General features: G+C 36.3%; 1 protein-coding gene across 5 annotated transcripts in view; it reads right to left on the bottom strand.

Moving 5' to 3' along the window:
• The window catches only part of ZRANB3 (zinc finger RANBP2-type containing 3), a 186,670-nt gene that overhangs the window by 61,028 nt on the left and 106,531 nt on the right, over positions 1 to 19,111 (bottom strand). For all 5 annotated transcript variants that reach the window (XM_087819883.1, XM_087819882.1, XM_087819885.1 and 2 more), the window contains exons 7-8: positions 6,895 to 7,066; positions 5,644 to 5,760 (exon numbers count right to left, since the gene is read on the bottom strand). In XM_087819883.1, the coding sequence (XP_087676009.1) occupies positions 5,644 to 5,760; positions 6,895 to 7,066 (289 nt within the window). The remainder of the gene's footprint in view (positions 1 to 5,643; positions 5,761 to 6,894; positions 7,067 to 19,111) is intronic.

The following is a 19,111-nucleotide window of genomic DNA, read 5'->3' as shown; positions in this document are numbered from 1 at the left end:
GGGTCCCTGCCCTGGCTCAGGTCCCCCCCGCTGTGAGCCTGGATCACCAGTGCGCATCCCAGCTGGGTCCCTGCCCTGGCTCAGGTCCCCCCGCTGTGAGCCTGGATCACCAGTGCGCATCCCAGCTGGGTCCCTGCCCTGGCTCAGGTCCCCCCGCTGTGAGCCTGGATCACCAGTGCGCATCCCAGCTGGGTCCCTGCCCACGGCTCAGGTCCCCCCCGCTGTGAGCCTGGATCACCAGTGCGCATCCCAGCTGGGTCCCTGCCCACGGCTCAGGTCCCCCCGCTGTGAGCCTGGATCACCAGTGCGCATCCCAGCTGGGTCCCTGCCCTGGCTCAGGTCCCCCCGCTGTGAGCCTGGATCACCAGTGCGCATCCCAGCTGGGTCCCTGCCCACGGCTCAGGTCCCCCCCGCTGTGAGCCTGGATCACCAGTGCGCATCCCAGCTGGGTCCCTGCCCACGGCTCAGGTCCCCCCGCTGTGAGCCTGGATCACCAGTGCGCATCCCAGCTGGGTCCCTGCCCTGGCTCAGGTCCCCCCGCTGTGAGCCTGGATCACCAGTGCGCATCCCAGCTGGGTCCCTGCCCGCAGGCTTGTTTCTTCCAGCGCACTCTCCATACAGCTACAGTCCTTTTTCTGAAGCACAGATCTGATCATTCTACTCTACTCCACTCTATCAGATCACTCAAAACCCTGAGGAAAAGTTACAACTATGAGCCTATGAGCTGCTCTCTATAACCTCCAGCCTAGTCTCTCTCAAAATTCCTCCCTGACATTCTATGTTTTAGCCATGATTACCTACTTTTGGTTCTCTAAATATGCAGTTGCTGGTTAATTTTTGTGAGTTTGTAAAAACTATTAATCTGAAATATACTCCATCAGCACCACCCCCTTCCTATTTCACTCCCCTCAATTTTGGTTCCTAAATCTTATGTCCCGTTCCTTGGGACGTCTTTCCTGAACGCCCCCCCACCCCCAAGAGGAGGCCAGGTGTCTTCTCCCATGTGCTTCCACAGCTTGAAGCACTAAATTTCTGTAGTTGCACATTTATTTTGCTATCTTCCCCAACACACTAAGATTCTTTGAGAGGTAGACACTATATCTTGTTCACTATGCCTCCCTGGCACCAAGCTGTACCCTTGCCACATAGTAGGCACTCAATAAGTATCTGTTGAATTAGTCAGGAAAACAGCTAAATAAAGTAATCTTCAATACTAATTTGCATATAACAATTTATAATCTGTAGTATTGCAAAAGTTCATTTACAAACTGGCTTGGGAGAACTCTGAACACATTTTCTCACAAAAACAATATTAAACATAGCTGATAATTAGCTACCTTCCCCCAACTCTATTTCATCTATAAAGTAGCTAAACTGTATTGTTTACAGTTACCATAGACTCTAACAGCTGGATATCAAAAATGTTTCTGGGGGAAATGTATGAAGAATTCCAGCTTCGTAATGCCATGAACTAATTCCTTCTAGCTGCAGCCCAGGAATAGAAGCACAGTATATTGTTCCAGTTGATGTAAGTGGTTCAGGACAGGTTCTGATAGGGAGGGAATGAAAAATGACTAAAAATTAGGGAACTGGGATGGCAAGGACTGGTCTTCTGCTGCCATTAAACTTTGGGAACATGTTCCAATCTAGATTAACTGATTTTTCATCTTTTCTAGTCCTTCGAGAATCCTAGGAATTAGCTATCAACTTCCTACTGACTATCAACACTTACTTCCAACAAGGGTTTCCTATCACAGACAGGAAATTATATACAAGGTTCTCATATACATTATTTCCCCTTAAACAAGCATTCTGTACTCAGTATTAAGTGCAAAGAAAGTTAAGCAAGCAAGCAAACAAAAAACAAGATAGCTATTAACTCTATGAAAAACAACTGTAAAAAAAGAAATGTAATTATAGTCAACTGTGAAATGTTTAACTGAGTAATTATACTGTAAACAATGAACACTGATCAAAACAAAAATTATGATAAAAATTATGATATGGGAAAATGAAGCAGGGATTCTGAATGTGTCACAAATACTTTCTTATCTGTATTTTGCATTTTTATTTTTATAACAGTGCCTTTCATACATCATACTTTTGTAACCACCAAAAGTTTTAGTTTTGACTCTCATTTTTTCCTTTTAAAGCACGTGCTTTTACAGATGTTGAATTATAATGTTGTACACATGAAATTTATATAATGTTATTAACTAATGTTACCTCATTAAGTTAAATAATAAAAAGTATGTATTAAATAATAAAAAAGTTTGTATCCTATCTAAAATTTGTTTTATAAATTAGCTTGTATTTATGTCTTTGACCTACTGCAAGTTAATTTTTATATATAGTGTGAAATAATAGTTAAGGCTCATTGTTTTCCGCAGGGATAACCAACTGTTCTAATGCTGTTGAAAACGATCCTTTCCTATTGACAGTTATCCCCTTTCCTAACAGCAATTGATAATCTATGTAAAGGTCTATTTCTAGACTCACTTTCTGGTTCATTAATATAAATGTCTCTCCTTATGCCAATACCACGAAGTCTTGATTACTGTAACTTTATTGTAAGTATTTATTTATATCATGTGCTGTGAGTCTTCCAACTTTGTTCAGAATTATTTTGGCTACAGCAAGTCCTTTGTGTTGCCTCATAAATTTTACATTCAGCTTGTCAATTTCTACAAAAAAAGACTACAGGGATTTTGATTAGCACTGCACTGAATATATAGATTAATTTATAGAGAACTGGCCTCTTAGCAGTACTGAATCTTCTGATTTGTGAACATGACCTATCTTGTTATTTATTTAAGTTTGCTTTACATTCGCTAAAAAATGTTTTGTAGTTTTCAGTGCATATATTTTGTTGAATTTATCCTAAAGTAGTTCATGTTTATTAATGATATTGTAAATTGTATTTTTAAAATTTCAATTTCTAATTTTTCATTGTTAGTATACAGAACTACAAATGATTTTTATACATTGAACATGAATCCTGCAACCTTGATAATTCACTCATTAGTTCTAGTAGCTTGACTATTCTTGGACTTTCTATGTAGACCATCAGGTTGTCTGTGAATATAGACAATTTTATTCCTTTTCAATCTGCATTCCTTTTATTTCTTTTTCTAGCCTTATTGCACAGTTATAAGAGAATGTTGAATCAAACAATGCTGAACAAAAGTGGGGAGAGCAGTCTCTTGTCATGTTTCTGATCTCAGGGGAATAGCACTTAGTCTTTGAACATTAAGTATGTTATTAATTGTACGCTTTTCATGAATGCTTTTTACTGGAATCAGGAAGTCCCTTTCTAGTCCTACTTTGCCAAGAGGTTTTATTATGAATGGATGTAAAATTACGTCATATGATTGGGATAATCATATGGTTTTCCATTTTACATCATTAATGTGGTGAATTAGTGATTAATTAATCCAATGGTAAACAAATCTTGTATTGTTGGTGTACTTTTTTACATATTGGTGAATTTGATATGCTACTATGTTGTTAAGGATTTCCACATTCATGAAAGATTGACCTGTAGTTTTCTCATGATGTGTCTGTCTGTTCTTGGTATCAGGGTAATCCTGGATTCACAAAATTATTTGGGAAGTATTTGTTCCCTTCCTGTTTTCTAAATAAAAAGTTTTAGTAATTAGTTTTAGTTATCAGATATACACATGTCTGTTGTTTATTTTCTCTACTACATCCTTTATTATTCACAGCTTTTAAAAAATTCCTTGTGTAATGGTTCTACAATCTGGGTCATTTTTCCAATTGGCATTATTGATTGCTTTATCTTTTAACTGGATTTTTTAAAATTTATTTTTTATTTCATAATTTCTATTTAATGCTAGAAATTATGTCTAGAAGAACAGGACTGACTGAGATAAATGATGCTTACATCCAGAAATGGGCATGCTTCTTTTTCTGTCAGGGTAACTGTATGGGAGAGGCTAAGACAATCTAGTTAGTATTAAGTAATATTTAGGTTCTCTTATGACATTTACCTTCAGTGCACCACAAAATTGAATTTTGAATTTTCCTACCTTGTGATAGTGTGTACCAAGGGTTTTCCTACGTGTTTCAGCTGTATCCTTAGCTTTCATCAGTCCCTGCATGCCTGCACTATAAATAGGTGTCTCTCTCCACCAGTAGATTGACCTTGATGATTTCTCAGTGTTAAGTTCATGGTAGGGGGAAAGGGACCTCTTGGGTCTCCTGGTACTGACTCAGTATAAGGCAGGCCCTTTGCTCCAGCTGAGTCTTGGGGATGGGACTTTCCTGATGTCTCTGCCCCTTTCCCCCATGGCAACTAAACTATGTCTTATAGCTGTGAGTGCTCCTGGGCAGGAGAGTGTTCTTGACCCTCCTCCTGCGGTAACAGATCTCTGTCAAGTGCAAGGTCTTGATTTCAACAGGCTTTCCTGCCCAATCCCCAGCTGTAGACAGCTGTTGTTTCAACTCAGCCCCCAGAAGCAGCTGATCCTGAACTGGGCTTTGGCTGCTGGAGAGGGGTTTTTGTCTCTCCCACAATGGCTTAAGGCTTTTGCTTAATATGTGAAAAGAGTTCTGGAAATAAGCAGGGAATTATGCTTATACTCCACCAATGCAGGTGCCCTCTGATCTCCTAGTCAGCACCAGGTAGAAGCCAATGGAAATAAAGCTGTGTGTGAGGGTGAAATGCCTGTGTCAGAACCCCCAACATTTTGAACTGTCATGACAATCCATGTTCAGCCTTTATAATTTTGTTAAATTTCTTTTTTTCAAAACACTTTATTAAATTTATTGGAGTGGCAATGGTTACTATGAACATATAGGTTTCAGGTGTGGGTTTCTATGTTACAAGTTCTGTATATTGTTCCGTGTGTCCACCACCCAAAGTCATATCTTCTCCTGTCACCATATATTAACTAATTTTGTTAAATTTCGGCTGTGTTCTTCTTATCCATTTTTATGGAAGCCACCTCCTTCCTAGCTCAGATCTTAAAAAAAACCTTTTTTTATATGTCTCATCTTTCAACAAACGAGGAAAAGAAGGAAATTTTCTCAATCTACGAAAGGGCACCTATGAAAAACTTAAGGACAACATCGTAATTAACAGTGAAAAACTGAATGCTTTTCACCTGAGACTGGCAACAAGACAAGGCTGTTCAGTCCTGTCACTTCTAGTCAAAATTGCACCGTGTTCCTTCAGTGTGACAGGCAAGGCAAATAAAAGACATATTATTACTGGGAAGAAACAAAAATGTCTTTATGTGCAGACAAAATGATGCTCTATGTAGAAAATCCCACAGAATTTACAAAAAAGCATAAAAACTAATAAGTGAGTTTAGCAAGGTCACAGGATGAAAGGTCAATATACAAAAATCAATAATTCTATAGAAATTTAAATTAAAAAAATGCTACTTACAAGAGCATAAAAGGACATGAAATACAAAGAAATAAATCTAAAAAAAATATATTCAAGACAACTGAAAACATTGCTGGGAGAAATTAAAGAAGACCTAAATTAAAAGAGAGAGTTAAAAAATAAAATGGCAGACATGGTACAATATGTAAATAAGCTGTTTAAGTCAAAACATTAAAAAACATTAAATAATTTGTATCAAGACACACACATGATGGCCCAGCAAAGAGTACCTTGGCAATAGCAGTTTGTTTAAACAAGCGAGTAATCAATCCCATAATAGTCTCAGTGGCAATGGAATTTGGAGCTCTCATTAATTTTTCCCATTCCTCAAAGCTGGTATTCAATTCCTATGTGGGAGAAAATAACAACATTTAGACATGCAGCATAAAGGACAGAACAATTAATGCAGCAATGAATCATGTCCTACCTTCTTTTTTATATATAAAGATATAAAAAGAAAATTCCCAAAGATGCCAATGTGTTCACTTAAAAACATCAACATGGAGGCAGGCCAGTCACATGTTCACACCAATGACAGAAACTAATGACAAGCTGTGGGTGAACACCAAGCCCTTTGCTAACATCATAAATCAAACAACTGTAGCTTCCTCTTAAGGGGAAACATTTTATACAGTAAACATAAAAATTTAAATACATAAGAAAGCAGGATAATGAAAATGTATATGGTAGCAAAGCATTTTTATAAAAAGATATGATCTTACTTAAATAAAACAAAGCATAAAGACATGGGGGATATTAATTAAATAAAAATACAATATAATCATATATTCTTTTATTTTTCTTTCTAATGCTAAAATAGTGGGTAAAGGAAATTAGATCATTCTTATTTTTTCAATAACATATTGCTCAATATTTACAAAATGCTTACTCTAAGATTTAAAAATAAAATAATGCAATAAATAGTGTTTGTCAACAAAATTGTGTCCAGATTTGAAGAAATTTCAGAGAATATATCAACACTGCACTACTCGAAATGTACATAAAGGTTTGCTAAAATGCAATTTGGCTTTCTGATATGTTTAACTTCATATCTCACATGATCACAGAGTTTTAAGATTTCAAGAGCAGGGCTGTATCTAAGTTATTTTAGAGGACAGCTATTCATACTTTAAAAAAAATCCTAGAGAAAGAAACATGACTTCCCTTGCTTCATACCCTACAGATACTTAGAATTCTTAGTACTAAATCTTTGTTGTACTTAAAGTACTTTTTTTCTATATTCAGCAGAAATATATTTTTTAATCACAAGGATACTGAATCTTTTCACATTATATGACTAAAGTTAAATTCTTCCTGCTCGCTTCTTGAAATAATACAAAGCCGATTCATATGCTCTATTAATTAAACCTATTTTAAGAAGGCAGACTTTTCCTTCTGTAAAATATGAAATATGTACAATCTTTCCTAGTATAATTTAAAATGATTTAAAATAAGAATTTCAATCAAACAAGGGTTCTCACCTTGGCTGCTGCTGGTGGAAGGTCAAAAGGAATACGCTGTCTGATTTTAGGGGGCAGCTGGGTTAAAACTTCAGTCTTTAGCCTTCTAATCATTATGTCACTTAATAACTGATGAAGTTCATTAAGATTTGACGCCCCTCTACAATCCCACTGAGGCCTTTTACCAAAATACCTGTTAATATGAAGAAGAAAACTGGTAGCAAAGCTGAATGCTAGAGTGAGAAAACAATTTATCCGACATGGCACTGCTTATACTGTTGCTATTGAATGCAAATTAGTTTCAAAAAGTTCAGCTTGAGAAATAGTCACGAATAAGATCACATAACTCTCAGCGATAGAAAATATTAGTGTCTAAACGTACTGTTTACACTGAGTTCATGCAAGGCTGGGGCGAACTGGAACCCGATGGCCCCTGGCATCTTGGGTGGGCTCACCCGGGCCGAGCAGTGTGTTCGAGGCACGAGCCGCCAGTACGCCAGCCGGTCAACAGCCAAACACCTAACCCATCTCCACACCCTCTAGACGGGGATACTATGCACATGGACAACAAAGGAAATGTCAAAACAACAAAACAAAAGGGGGCTACAACTTAAAATGCTTGCAAAGGATAACTTCTCTAGACCTCTGAGATCAGGAGTTGGAAGCGTCAAGCACTGTGGGCAGGTGTTAAGACCGAAGTATAAATATTTAGAGCTTGTGGATCTACTAAACTTAAGTATTAGGACAGCTGGTCTGAAAATATGCCCCTATCATTGTGACAACCCAAACACTTCTCCACAAAATCCCAATCATCTTCAAAGGGCCCATATTAAACCTTAGCTGCTAGAGAATAATTAACAAGGGGAAAATTCTTGTTAGGCTGTATTATCATTACTAATATTAACAATTAAATAACTATAATTGTAATGGGATTTTGGTGGTATTTTAGCACAACAGGTGTCAACTTGAGAAAGTTGAAAGTTGTTAACATGAATTTTCATGTTAGCAAGTTTAAAAATTACATGTATTTTGATAGCAAAATACTGAGTAGTACAGACAACATTTAAAACATGTACTTGCATGTAGAATTTACAGTGCCTGAATGGAGCTACAGTATTATAAAATGATAGACACCATTCAGTTGTCATCAATAAATTTACTTGTTTAAAAAGAAACTGTTAGCATTATAAGAAAATTCAATAGGTTTATAATTGTTATAAATTACTGAAACTTGTTCACTGAAATATTTTTACTTTAATGTTTTATAGGCCCATATTTATATTAAAAATACACACACTAACGAAAATGAAAAAATATTTGCCAATACCCAATTCTGTCACCTATTTTACCATTTACAATCATATACTTAGGTACATTTTGACATCATGGTTAAAAAAAATCTAATGTTCAGAATTACCAATGATGGGAAAAGAGACTGGGTTTGGCGGGAGAGGGTGGTTGAGAATGAAATGTTTTCCATTAGAATGGGTTCTAAGCACACTCTCTATCTATGTGACACATTCAGCAGGTGGACAACATGCTTGGCGACGGTCTTACAGCACAATTGTTCCACTGGCACAGACAGCACACGGGTATCTTTAAACAGGCCCCCATAGGCCTCGCTTGCCTTCTGCAGGGCACCGATAGCCCTGCTCCAGAAACACAGGCATGTTCTGAAATCAGAGCAACCTAATCTCACATGCCAGCCCCAGGCCTGTAACGATGAAGTCTCTTCACCCCTCCACGAGAGAGTGTACTACTGAGAGAAGCTTCTGTTGCCTCCTGGGTGATTTACCACTGGTTGATTGCAAGCCCCATGCCCCTATGAGCCATGGTTTGGAGAAACCCTTTCTCCCACCCCCCCTTCTCATCCAGCTTGAGTCAGGCCACTAGAGGTGGCAAGGACTCTAAATAGTGTCCGCAGCATGACATGCCGCTGAACCCCCACCAGGTTGGGAGCGCAAAAGGGAAATGAGAGGGGCAGGGAGGGCTGGAAGAGTGGCCCCTGTAAACACTTGGTCTCTTGCTCTTCAGTCTGATGGTTACTATATATATTTTATGGAATTTCCTAATCTCTTTTTATTTAACAGCTTTATAAAGATATAATTCATAAGGCCATACAATTCACTCAATTAAGGTATACACAGTTCAGTGGTTTCTAATAGATTCACAGATAGCACAACCATCACCGAGGTAAGTATCAGAGTGTTTTCAGCATTTCAAGGAGGAACTCCTGTATCCTTTAGCTATCACTCTCTGTTTTTTAATCCTCACCTGAGGATGTTTTTACCATTGCTTTTTCAGAGAGTAGGAGAGAGAAAGAGAGAAACGGATGTGGGAGAGACACATTGAGTGGTTGCCTCCCACAAGTGCCCAGACCAGGGCCGGGGATACGTGCCTTTGGGTGGAATCAAACCTGGGACCCTTCAGTCCACGGGCTGATGCTCTAACTGCTGAGATAAACTGGCCAGGGCAGCTATCACTCTCTTAACCGCTGCCCTGCCTTCCCAGCCCTAAGTAACCACTAATCTATTTTCTTTCTAAAGATTTCCCTATTCTGAACTCCCATATACATGGAATCACATAGTATATAGTATACACTAGTATATAATGACTGGCTTCTTTCACTTAGCATAATGTTTTCAAGGTTCATCCATGTTGTAACATGTATCAGTACTTTATCCCTTTGTTGTTGTTGTTAATCCTCAGCAGAAGATATTTTTTCCACTGATTTGTAGAGTGGAAGGGAGGAAGAGAAGGGGTAGAGAGAGAGAGAGAAACATCGATGTGAGAGAGACATATCGATGGGTTGCCTCCCACATGTGCCCTGACCGGGGCTGGGGATCAAACCTGCAACCCAGGTACATGCACTTGACCTGGAATTGAACTCAAGCCCCTTCAGTGCGCCTGCCGACACTCTAACCACTGCGCAACACTGGCAAGGGCAGTACTTTATCCCTCTTTAAGGCTCAAAAATATTTCATTATGTGAATATGCAACATTTTGTTTATCCATTTATCTGTTAACATATATTTTGATTGTTTCTAACTTTTGGCTTTTATGAATAATGCTGCTAAGAACATTCAGATACTGTACAAGTTCTTGTGTGGACATATATTTTCGTTCCTCTCAGGTATAAACCTAAGAGCTGGATGCCTAAGCCACATGGTGATTCTATGATCATTTGAAGAAGTGCCAGATTGCTTTTCAAAGCAGTTGGATCTGCTTACATTCCCATCAGTAGTGTTCAAGGGGTTCTGACTTCTCCATGGCTTTGCCCACACTTGTTATCCAGCTTCTTGGTCCTACCCATCTGGGTAGGTGTTAAGTGGTATCTCACAGAGGCTTTGATTTGCATTTCCCTGATGACTAAGGATGGCAACCGTTTTTTCGTTTGCTTGTTCACCATTTGTGTATCTTTGTTGCAGAAATGTCAAGTAAGGAGCTTAGAAGTTGCTACTCCATCCTAACAAGTAAAACTCTAAACAAACCAAAAAATCAACAACTCTTCTTAGATTTTTCAGAGAAGTGAGGTCACAGGGCAAACTGAAGCCCCCCAAATTGGACAAAGTAGCATCAATATGGTTTAGGGTGGAATTAATCACAAAGGAAACAATTTCTAACAACCTAAAATTAACAGTAATAAAAGTTCAAATGTCTCCAAAGAAGTTATGGAACATGAACCTTTGAAATTAATATAGGCTTTCTCATTCAGATTTACAAAGTAAAAATTAATTTCTTCTTTTCTAAATAACAATAAACACACACTTCTTTTATCTTTCTTTTTTATAATATATAACAAAAAATTTTAAAAAGAGGTATTTCCCAATAGGCACTTAAAATTAGCTAGAACATGCATACTTATCTGTGTTCATGAACACACACACACGAGTTAACTTTGGAAATTACCCTGTGACTTTTCTTTAAACCCTCACCTGAGGATATGTTTACTGATTTTAGAAAGAGGGAAAGGGAGATAGATATATATATATAAAGAGAAACATCGATGTGAGCAAGAAACATTGATAGGTTGCCTCCTGTAAGCGACCTGACCCGGGCTTGAACCTGCAACCTAGGTATGGGCCGACTGGGAATTAAACCCAGAACCTTTTGGTGCACAGGATGATATTCCAACCAACTGAGCGATCTGGCAAGGGCTACCCTGTGGCTTTTTAAAAAGTTACTTCTCCTGTGTTCCTCTAGCAATCCCTTTCTCCTATCCCTAGCTCCTGGGAAACACTAATCTGTTTTCTGTCCCTATAGTTTTGCACATTCCAGAATGGTATATAGATAGAATCATATTGTATGCAGCCTTTTAAATCTGATTTCTTTCATTTAGCATTTGAAATTCATCTATGTTGTTGGGTGTATAAGTAGTTCACCCTTTTTATTGCTAATATCTTCTATGGATATATCACAGTTGTTTGTGCATTTACAGCGTGAAGGACATCTGGATTGCATCAAGGTACAGGTAACTACAAATAAAGCGGCTATCAATATTTCCATACAGATTTCTGAGTGAACACGTTTCCATTTATCTTAACTAAATACCCAATGTGGGATTGCTAGTTTGTATGGTAGGCGTATGTTTAACTTTATAAGAAACTGGCATACTGTTTTCCAAAGTTCCTACACCATTCTGCATTCCACCAGCAATGCATGTGAGTTCCAATTGTTCAGCACTGTTGCCATAATGTGGTATTATGTTTGTAAAAACGTCACCTATTCTAATGCATATGTAATAGTATTTCATTGTGGTTTTAACTAGCATTTCTCTAATGACTAATAATATTGAGCATCTTTTCAAGTGCTTATTTGACCTCCACATATCTTCTTAGATGATGTCTCTAACTCTTTCAACCATTAGACAATTTTTTGTTTTATTTTTGAAAGATTTATTTTTATAAATTCCTTTTGTATATTTTAAAATTTATATATATATATGATTTTGTATATTCCTTTATCAAATATGTGCTTTACAAAATTTTCTCCTAGTCTGTGGCTTGTCCATTTATTCTCTTAGTGTCTTTGGAAGAGATCTTTTCAATTTGATGACATAAAATCACTTTTGTATTTTATAGTTTATCTTTTTTATGTCCTATATAAAAACGTTTGCCTAACCCAAGATCAAAAAGATTTTCTTCTTTATGTGCTTTAAGAATTTTTATAGTTTTATGTCTTGTATTTATGAGCCATATTTAATTGATTTTTTCAATTTTTAAATTGTGTTAAATAGACATAACATAAAATTTACCATCTTAACCATTTTAAGTATATCTTTGTTTCAGCAGTATTAAATACATTCAGAATGTATTTAAACTGAAACACCATATCCATTAAACTATAATTTCTCATTGCTCCCTACCCCTAATCCTGGCAACTACCATTCTACTTTCTGTCTCTATGATTTTCAATACTCTAAGTACTTCATATAAATGGAACCATATAGTATTTCTCTTGTGGAGACTGGCTTACTGAATTTAGCATAATGTCCTCAAGGTTCATACATGTTTCAGCATATATCAGAATTTCCTTCCTTTTTGAGGCTAATGTTCCATTGTGTGCATTAACCACAATTTGCTTATCTATTCATCTGTTTTTTTGGGACACTTAGGTTGCTTCCACATTTTAGCTATTGTGAATAATGCTGTTATGAACAGGGGTGCACAAATATTTCTTCAAGTCCCTGCTTTCAATTCTTTCAGGTATATACCCAGAATTGAAATTGCTGAATCATATCAGCCCACTGCCTTCTGGCCTCCAAAGTTTCTGATGAGAGATCTGCCACCAATCTTTTTGAGTATCCCTTATGTGTGATGAGTTGCTTCTCTCTTGCTGCTTTCAAGATTCTCTTCGTCTTTTGAAGATTTGATTATAATGTGTCTCAATGTGGGTCACTTTGAGTTCATCTGATTTAGAGTTCATCTTATTGAGCTTCTTGGATGTTATAAATATGTCTTTGACCAAATTTGGGAAGCTTTCAGAACTTATTTCTTCAAATATTCCCTCATACCTCTTCTCCTAGGGCTCCCAGTGTGCTTGTGTTGATTGGTTTGATGGTTTGCATGGGTCCTTTAGGTTGTCACTTTTCTTCATGCTGTTTTCTTTCTGTCCCACTAACTGGAAAATTTGCATTGTCCTATCTTTGAGTTCTCTGATTCTTACTTCTGTCTGCTCAAATCTGGCTTTTACTCTTTCTAGTGAATTTTTCATTTCAATTATTGTACTTTTCAGCTCTAGAATTACATTTCTCGATTTGTTTTCTATCTCTTTATTAATAATATTTCCATCTTGTTTACTTTTTTTTACTTTCTTCAGATCTTCCTTTAGTTCTTTGAACATCTTTAAGACAATTGTTTTAGTCTTTGCCTATAGGATCTGTCATCAGGTCTTTTTCAAGAGTTTCTGTTGACATATTTTTTCCTTTGAATGGATCAAGTGGGATTTATGCCGGGGATGCAGGCTGGTACAATATTCAAAAATCAATAAATGTGATACATCACATAAATAAAATGAAGGATAAAGTCACATGATCATATCAATGGATGCAGAGAAAGTATTTGGTAAAATCCAGTACCCATTTATGATAAAAACGCTCAGCAAAGTGGGAATAGAGAGAACCAAAAAAAGAAGCATGCTAAACAGCACCACGCAAGTTGCAATCCAGAGATTAAGAGAGACATAGGAGATATTTATCATTTATAATGTGTAAGCCTTACTTTAGGTACTGATTTAAACAAACTATGGGAGGGGGAAACTGTAACATTATGATATTCACAAGATAACTGGAAATTAGAACATTTACTAGAGTTTTTAAATTATATTGATATTATTAATTTTAATTGTTTAGGCATGATAAAGGTATTATAATTGTTTTTTTTAACCAATCCTTACTATTTAGAGGTATGTATTGAAATATTTTGTGTATAAAATGTGATATCAGGCTTTGTTTCCAAACAATATAGAGTAGTGAGGGTAAATGGGAGTATAGGTAAACCAAGAGTGGTCATTTGTTGATAAATGCTGAAGCTGATGAAAAAGGGTACATAGGAGGTCATTTTACTATTCTGTCTACTTTTTCACATATTGAAAATTTTCCACAATAAAGTATTAAAAATGAGACCAGAATATAACTAAAAAACAAAAATCAAGAAATTCAGGAATCTGGGAACCTAATAAAGTAGAATGGCAACAGAAAATGCAAGCTGACAGCTCTGCACCATGCCTCAAGAAAAACCATCCAGACTGGAGTAGAACAGAAGACTGTGGGATGGGAGGCCTCCAGGAAAAAGAAAAAAGGTTACTTATGTGCTCGTAAGACCTTTTGGAAGTCGACAAAACTGTTGGTGTTTTTGAGTAAAAAAAAGTGATGGCTACATATAAAACGAAGAGATGGGGGAGAAGGGGAAATAATTTTAAGAGTAAAAGTTGACCAAGAAAGAAACAGTCAACTACTTGATTCATTAAAAGAATAATGACTTATTTAGTCCATTATTCTATTTATTCAGTCAAAATAAACACAGATACTGAATTACCAAATAATTCAAATACTGGAAAGAGATTGGAAGGTGGTGGCAAGGGGGATTTAAACTACCTTTTAGTTTTGTGATCTGGACAAATTAGTTAACCTTTCCAAATCTCAGTTTATTAAAGATAATACATCTAAAATAAATGGCACAGTATCTTATATATAAAAGGTAATATCATGTAGCCAATGAATATGATATATTTTTGTTATTGATACAGAGATATACTAAATGTAGTGTTACATGAAAAAGCACATTACAGAAGAGTACGTATAATAAGGCTCTATTTAGATAAAATTGTCTATCTATCTATCTATCTATCTATCTATCTATCTATCTATCATCTATCTATCTATCTATCTATCTATCTATCTATCTATCTATCTATCTATCTATCATCTATCATCTATCTCTCTCTCTATCTATCTATCTATCATCAATCATCATCTATCCTTATGCACCTAAGCAGAGAAGCTACCTAGAGGGAAGGTTACCAAAACACATTAGTAATGATTATCTCTAGACAGTGCAATTTCAGTTGATTTTTTTACTAATTAAAATTTTTTCTCTTTGATTTATGAAAATAAATATAAATCATTTCCTCCAAATCAATGAACTATAAATTAGTAAAAATAAAGGAAATAAACAAAACTTATAGTAACAATTTTAAAGCATGGGACAAGGTGATGCTAAGTGAAATTAGCAGATGATAGCATTATAATCAGGCTCTATTAAAACTATGTAAAAATTATTAGATCTGTAGACAAGATAGAAATAAAGAAAAAAAAGAAAACTATTTACTTGTTAGTACAGCCAGATTATGGCATTTTTCCTTTCCACTTCTATTGTTATAGTGTTACATATTTTTATTGTTTCATTGTCAAAAATACATATATAAGGATGTATATTTTATAAATTCTTACACATATTAAGCTAAAATCTACTCCCCTATTAAGTTTCACTACTTGATAATACTTTTGTCCTCTGAGGCCACAAAGACAAAAGCCTAATTCCTTCAAAATGACAGATCTTTAAATATTTAACAACTTGTTCCCTCTAGGTCTTCTCTTTTTCAAATTCCTATAGGCTTCCTAAGACCAGGCACTATGTCTTACTCATCTTTCTATCGCCGGCAGCTCTGAAATAATGTCTGAAATATAGTAGGCAATCAATAATATGAGGCATTGTACAGCTGAATATGAAACCCCTCGTTGTTCTGGCCACCCTTTCCCAGATATGTTTTCATTTGTCAACATGCTTCTTAAAATAGGATTTCTAGTTCCCTCTCAATTCCTTGTACTCCTTGTCTCCAATGACCTTCTAAAATCTACTCCAACCATTCATTCCATACTCATGGTTATAAAAAGTCCTGAAAAAACAGCTCTACCTAATAGATTCAAACTAGCCCACTTGTTCATTTATGCCCACTAGGTCTTCACTATCTCATCAGGACCTTTCAGTCAACGGACTGCTCCACTTTCACTATAGCCACAATATTCTTCCTGTCTTCACATCCATCCTCACCTTGTTCTGATCTCTGAGCCCATACATTAATTAGCTTTGTAATTTTCAATATAACATCATTTCCTTTGTCCCACAGTCCATGAATCACAAGCTCATGAAGAAAAAATCTTCAATGGCTCCAATTAGTAAGTTTTTTCCAAGCCTGTACCTCGGCTGCTGGGTGTTGTGGGGAAATTGTACCTTAGAAAAGACTGGTTCTTCTACAAATCCAGAATTACTGATCTCAAATGGTTACTCAGTGCTACTACCAATTCTAAAACACTAGTCTCAGTATTTCATTCTCCCATTAGGCAAAATGTCAAACCACATCAATATTCATCAAACTTTTTTAACCCTCCACTTTTCTATTTCTCTGAACACGATTGTCCTTCCCATTTCACAGAGAAAGTAAAAATCACCACATGCAAACCCCCTCCACTTCCCAGCACCTCAGAAACGATCTGTTCTCAATAATACCATGCAGCCATAAAAAGGATGAGGCTATTTATGTATACAAAAAAGAACAAATAAGGAAAGTACAAAACAACATTTTTGTTTATAACATACTATCATTCATGTAAAAAACATAAATTTGCTTGAAAATGCATATAATTTCTGTGGAAAGATTAAAAACTACATATAGAAATGAAAAAACTACATATAGTTGCCTAAAAGGAGGGAATCTGAGGTGAAAGGGAGATTTTTCAAAGTATGTATTCAGTATTACTGGTTTAGAATTTTGAACAATGTGAAAATATAGTCCAAAAAGATAACAGACAAAACTAGTAAATATAATCATGTATGTCATGCTTTAAAATCCTACAATGCACTACCTAGGTGGGGGTAACTAGGGAGTTATTATTTAACGGGCACAGTTTCGGTTTGGGATGATGGAAGAGTTCTGGAGATGGTGGTGATCACTGCACAACGGGAATGTTGGCCCTAGCTAGTTTGGCTCAGTGATTAGAGCATCGGCCCAAGGACTGAAGGGTTGTGGGTTCGATTCCAGTCTAGGGCACTAGTACCTCAGTTGCAGGCTGGATCCCCAGCCAGGGCAGGTCAGGGCACGTGCGAGAGGCAACCAATAGATGTTTCTCTCTTTCTGTCTCTCCTACTCCCTTTCACTCTCTTTAAAAAATCAATGGGGGGAAAAATATCCTTGGGTGAGCATTAACAAAGCAAAACAAAAACAGCTAAAATGGTATATTTTTTAATGAATATTTTATTACAATAAAAAAAAAAACTAAAATACTGATAACTAAAATATAAAACAAAACACTCTCCAATGCTTCTTCCTGCTATTATGATAAAGAGCAAGACTCTGACCAAGTCTTCATTAGCTCAAGAATATTCAGCTGAACCAGACTTCTTTTAGCTCCTCACAGGCACAGCAGCCTCTTACCTTAGGCTTTAGCGTACAGATTTCTCTTCCTGGAATGCAAACAAGGATCTGTCATTCACAGGATGCTTTCTTCTGTCCTCTGTGCTCTGTGCATTCTGCTAGACTAGGCCATAGCACCCTTCACTTGCCTTTTATGACTAATCACAACTGTAACTACCTAGTTAGCTGGATTAAAAACTCAGTGAAGGCTGCAACCATGTGAGTCTTGTTACCTAATGCATACTTGATGCCTAGCACATGGCAAGACATATAACAGGTAGCATATATATATATACTTATATTTATATTTATTTATTTATTTATTTTATTTTATTTTTAAATGAAAGGATTAATTCAAAATTAAAGCATATTCCAGATGTACTCTGATCAATGAGTGGAACAGAACCAGCCCTTACTCTGATATTTCTTTGATTAATGTGTCTTAATATTACTTTAATTTATTTTTATCAGTTGTGACAGACAGTTGACTTCCATTTAGCGAAGGGTTATTCAAAACCAGAAATCTTTTTTAACTGAACTACTAACCATAGGTGGGAATTTCTCAAATCCCTTCCACACAAAACAGACTTTCTGAGCATAAGTGCAGAATTTATCCTATTAATTTTTATCTAATTATTTTTCAAACTTATCTCTGCCATGTAGTATATTAACTATGTCTCTCAGATTTGAGCCATTTGCAAATGGAATAGACCTGACCTCTATTTAGTCACAGATGAGAATTGAATGTGACGGTGCTGAGGACAAAGAACTGTGCAGTTTCATAAGAGACAGTTCTTGAAGCTGACAATGACCTATTAATTAACACTTTTGGGGGAAAGCTATAAATATATTTAATATGTATTACTACTCAGAATTTTCCCTCATAAAAATTTAAACAACTATTTTTCCTACGAGGTGAAACCAGCACAAAATAACAATGACAAAGAAAGTTTAGGAAACTTGATAAATTACTATAGACATTCTGGGATATTCTTACCCTTTAAGGATAACATTAGCGAGGACAAATACATCTTCCCATAGAGTGGCTTTTGAAGGTGACTGCTGATAACGGGGTGCTTGGCTGGATTATCTATGTGACCTCTTTTTCTATGTAAAAGGACATTTATTAAAGTTGCCATTCCCTAAGTCTTTCTTACTTTCTTACTGAAAAAGCAGTAAGAGGAAGTCAGATGCGGGGCAAGCCATTTAAGCTCAGCAGGGGTCTATAAAATGACCGAGGGGACTGGGGAAAGGCTTTTCTAGCTCACAAGTGCTAATGGTTGACAACTGAATGTGCTGCCTTTTCCAAGTCATATTTGTATTTATATCTCCCTCTAAATATAACCTAGTAGAGGGAATGATGTAAGGGATTTTTGGATATGAGATGTTCCGGTTGAGTAACACTCTCTCTGTATCTGGTATCGTGCCTCTCTAATCAAAGGTGGTCACCTATACCTAGACTTCTCATCTCCAAACCACATTCACATTAGTATACTTCTGTTTGTCATTGCTTATTTAATTTAAAAAACTTTAAATGGTAAAGTTACATTTTGCCTAAGTTTCACTCCACTTTATTATGAATACAGTCATGACATTTCAAATATAAAATATGAGTCTAGAAATGAATAACTAACCATAATTTGCTTTCTGCAAAATTATAGTGTGAAAATGACACCTTCACAGAATCAAAACATTACGGGGAAAATTAACATTCCACAGACTAACTTAGAACGCCAGGAAGTGCCTTGGTCTAAAGCAGAGTCTACGAAATCATAGCGTTTTCAAAGTAAAGAAGTAAAGGAATAACATAAAACTTCTGAAATGGAAT

The sequence above is a fragment of the Miniopterus natalensis genome, chromosome 8 (assembly GCF_054644295.1).
Source record: "Miniopterus natalensis isolate mMinNat1 chromosome 8, mMinNat1.hap1, whole genome shotgun sequence".
NCBI lineage: Eukaryota > Metazoa > Chordata > Mammalia > Chiroptera > Miniopteridae > Miniopterus > Miniopterus natalensis.
Note: the sequence above shows the minus strand (reverse complement) of the source record. Positions and strands in the feature narration are given on the sequence as shown.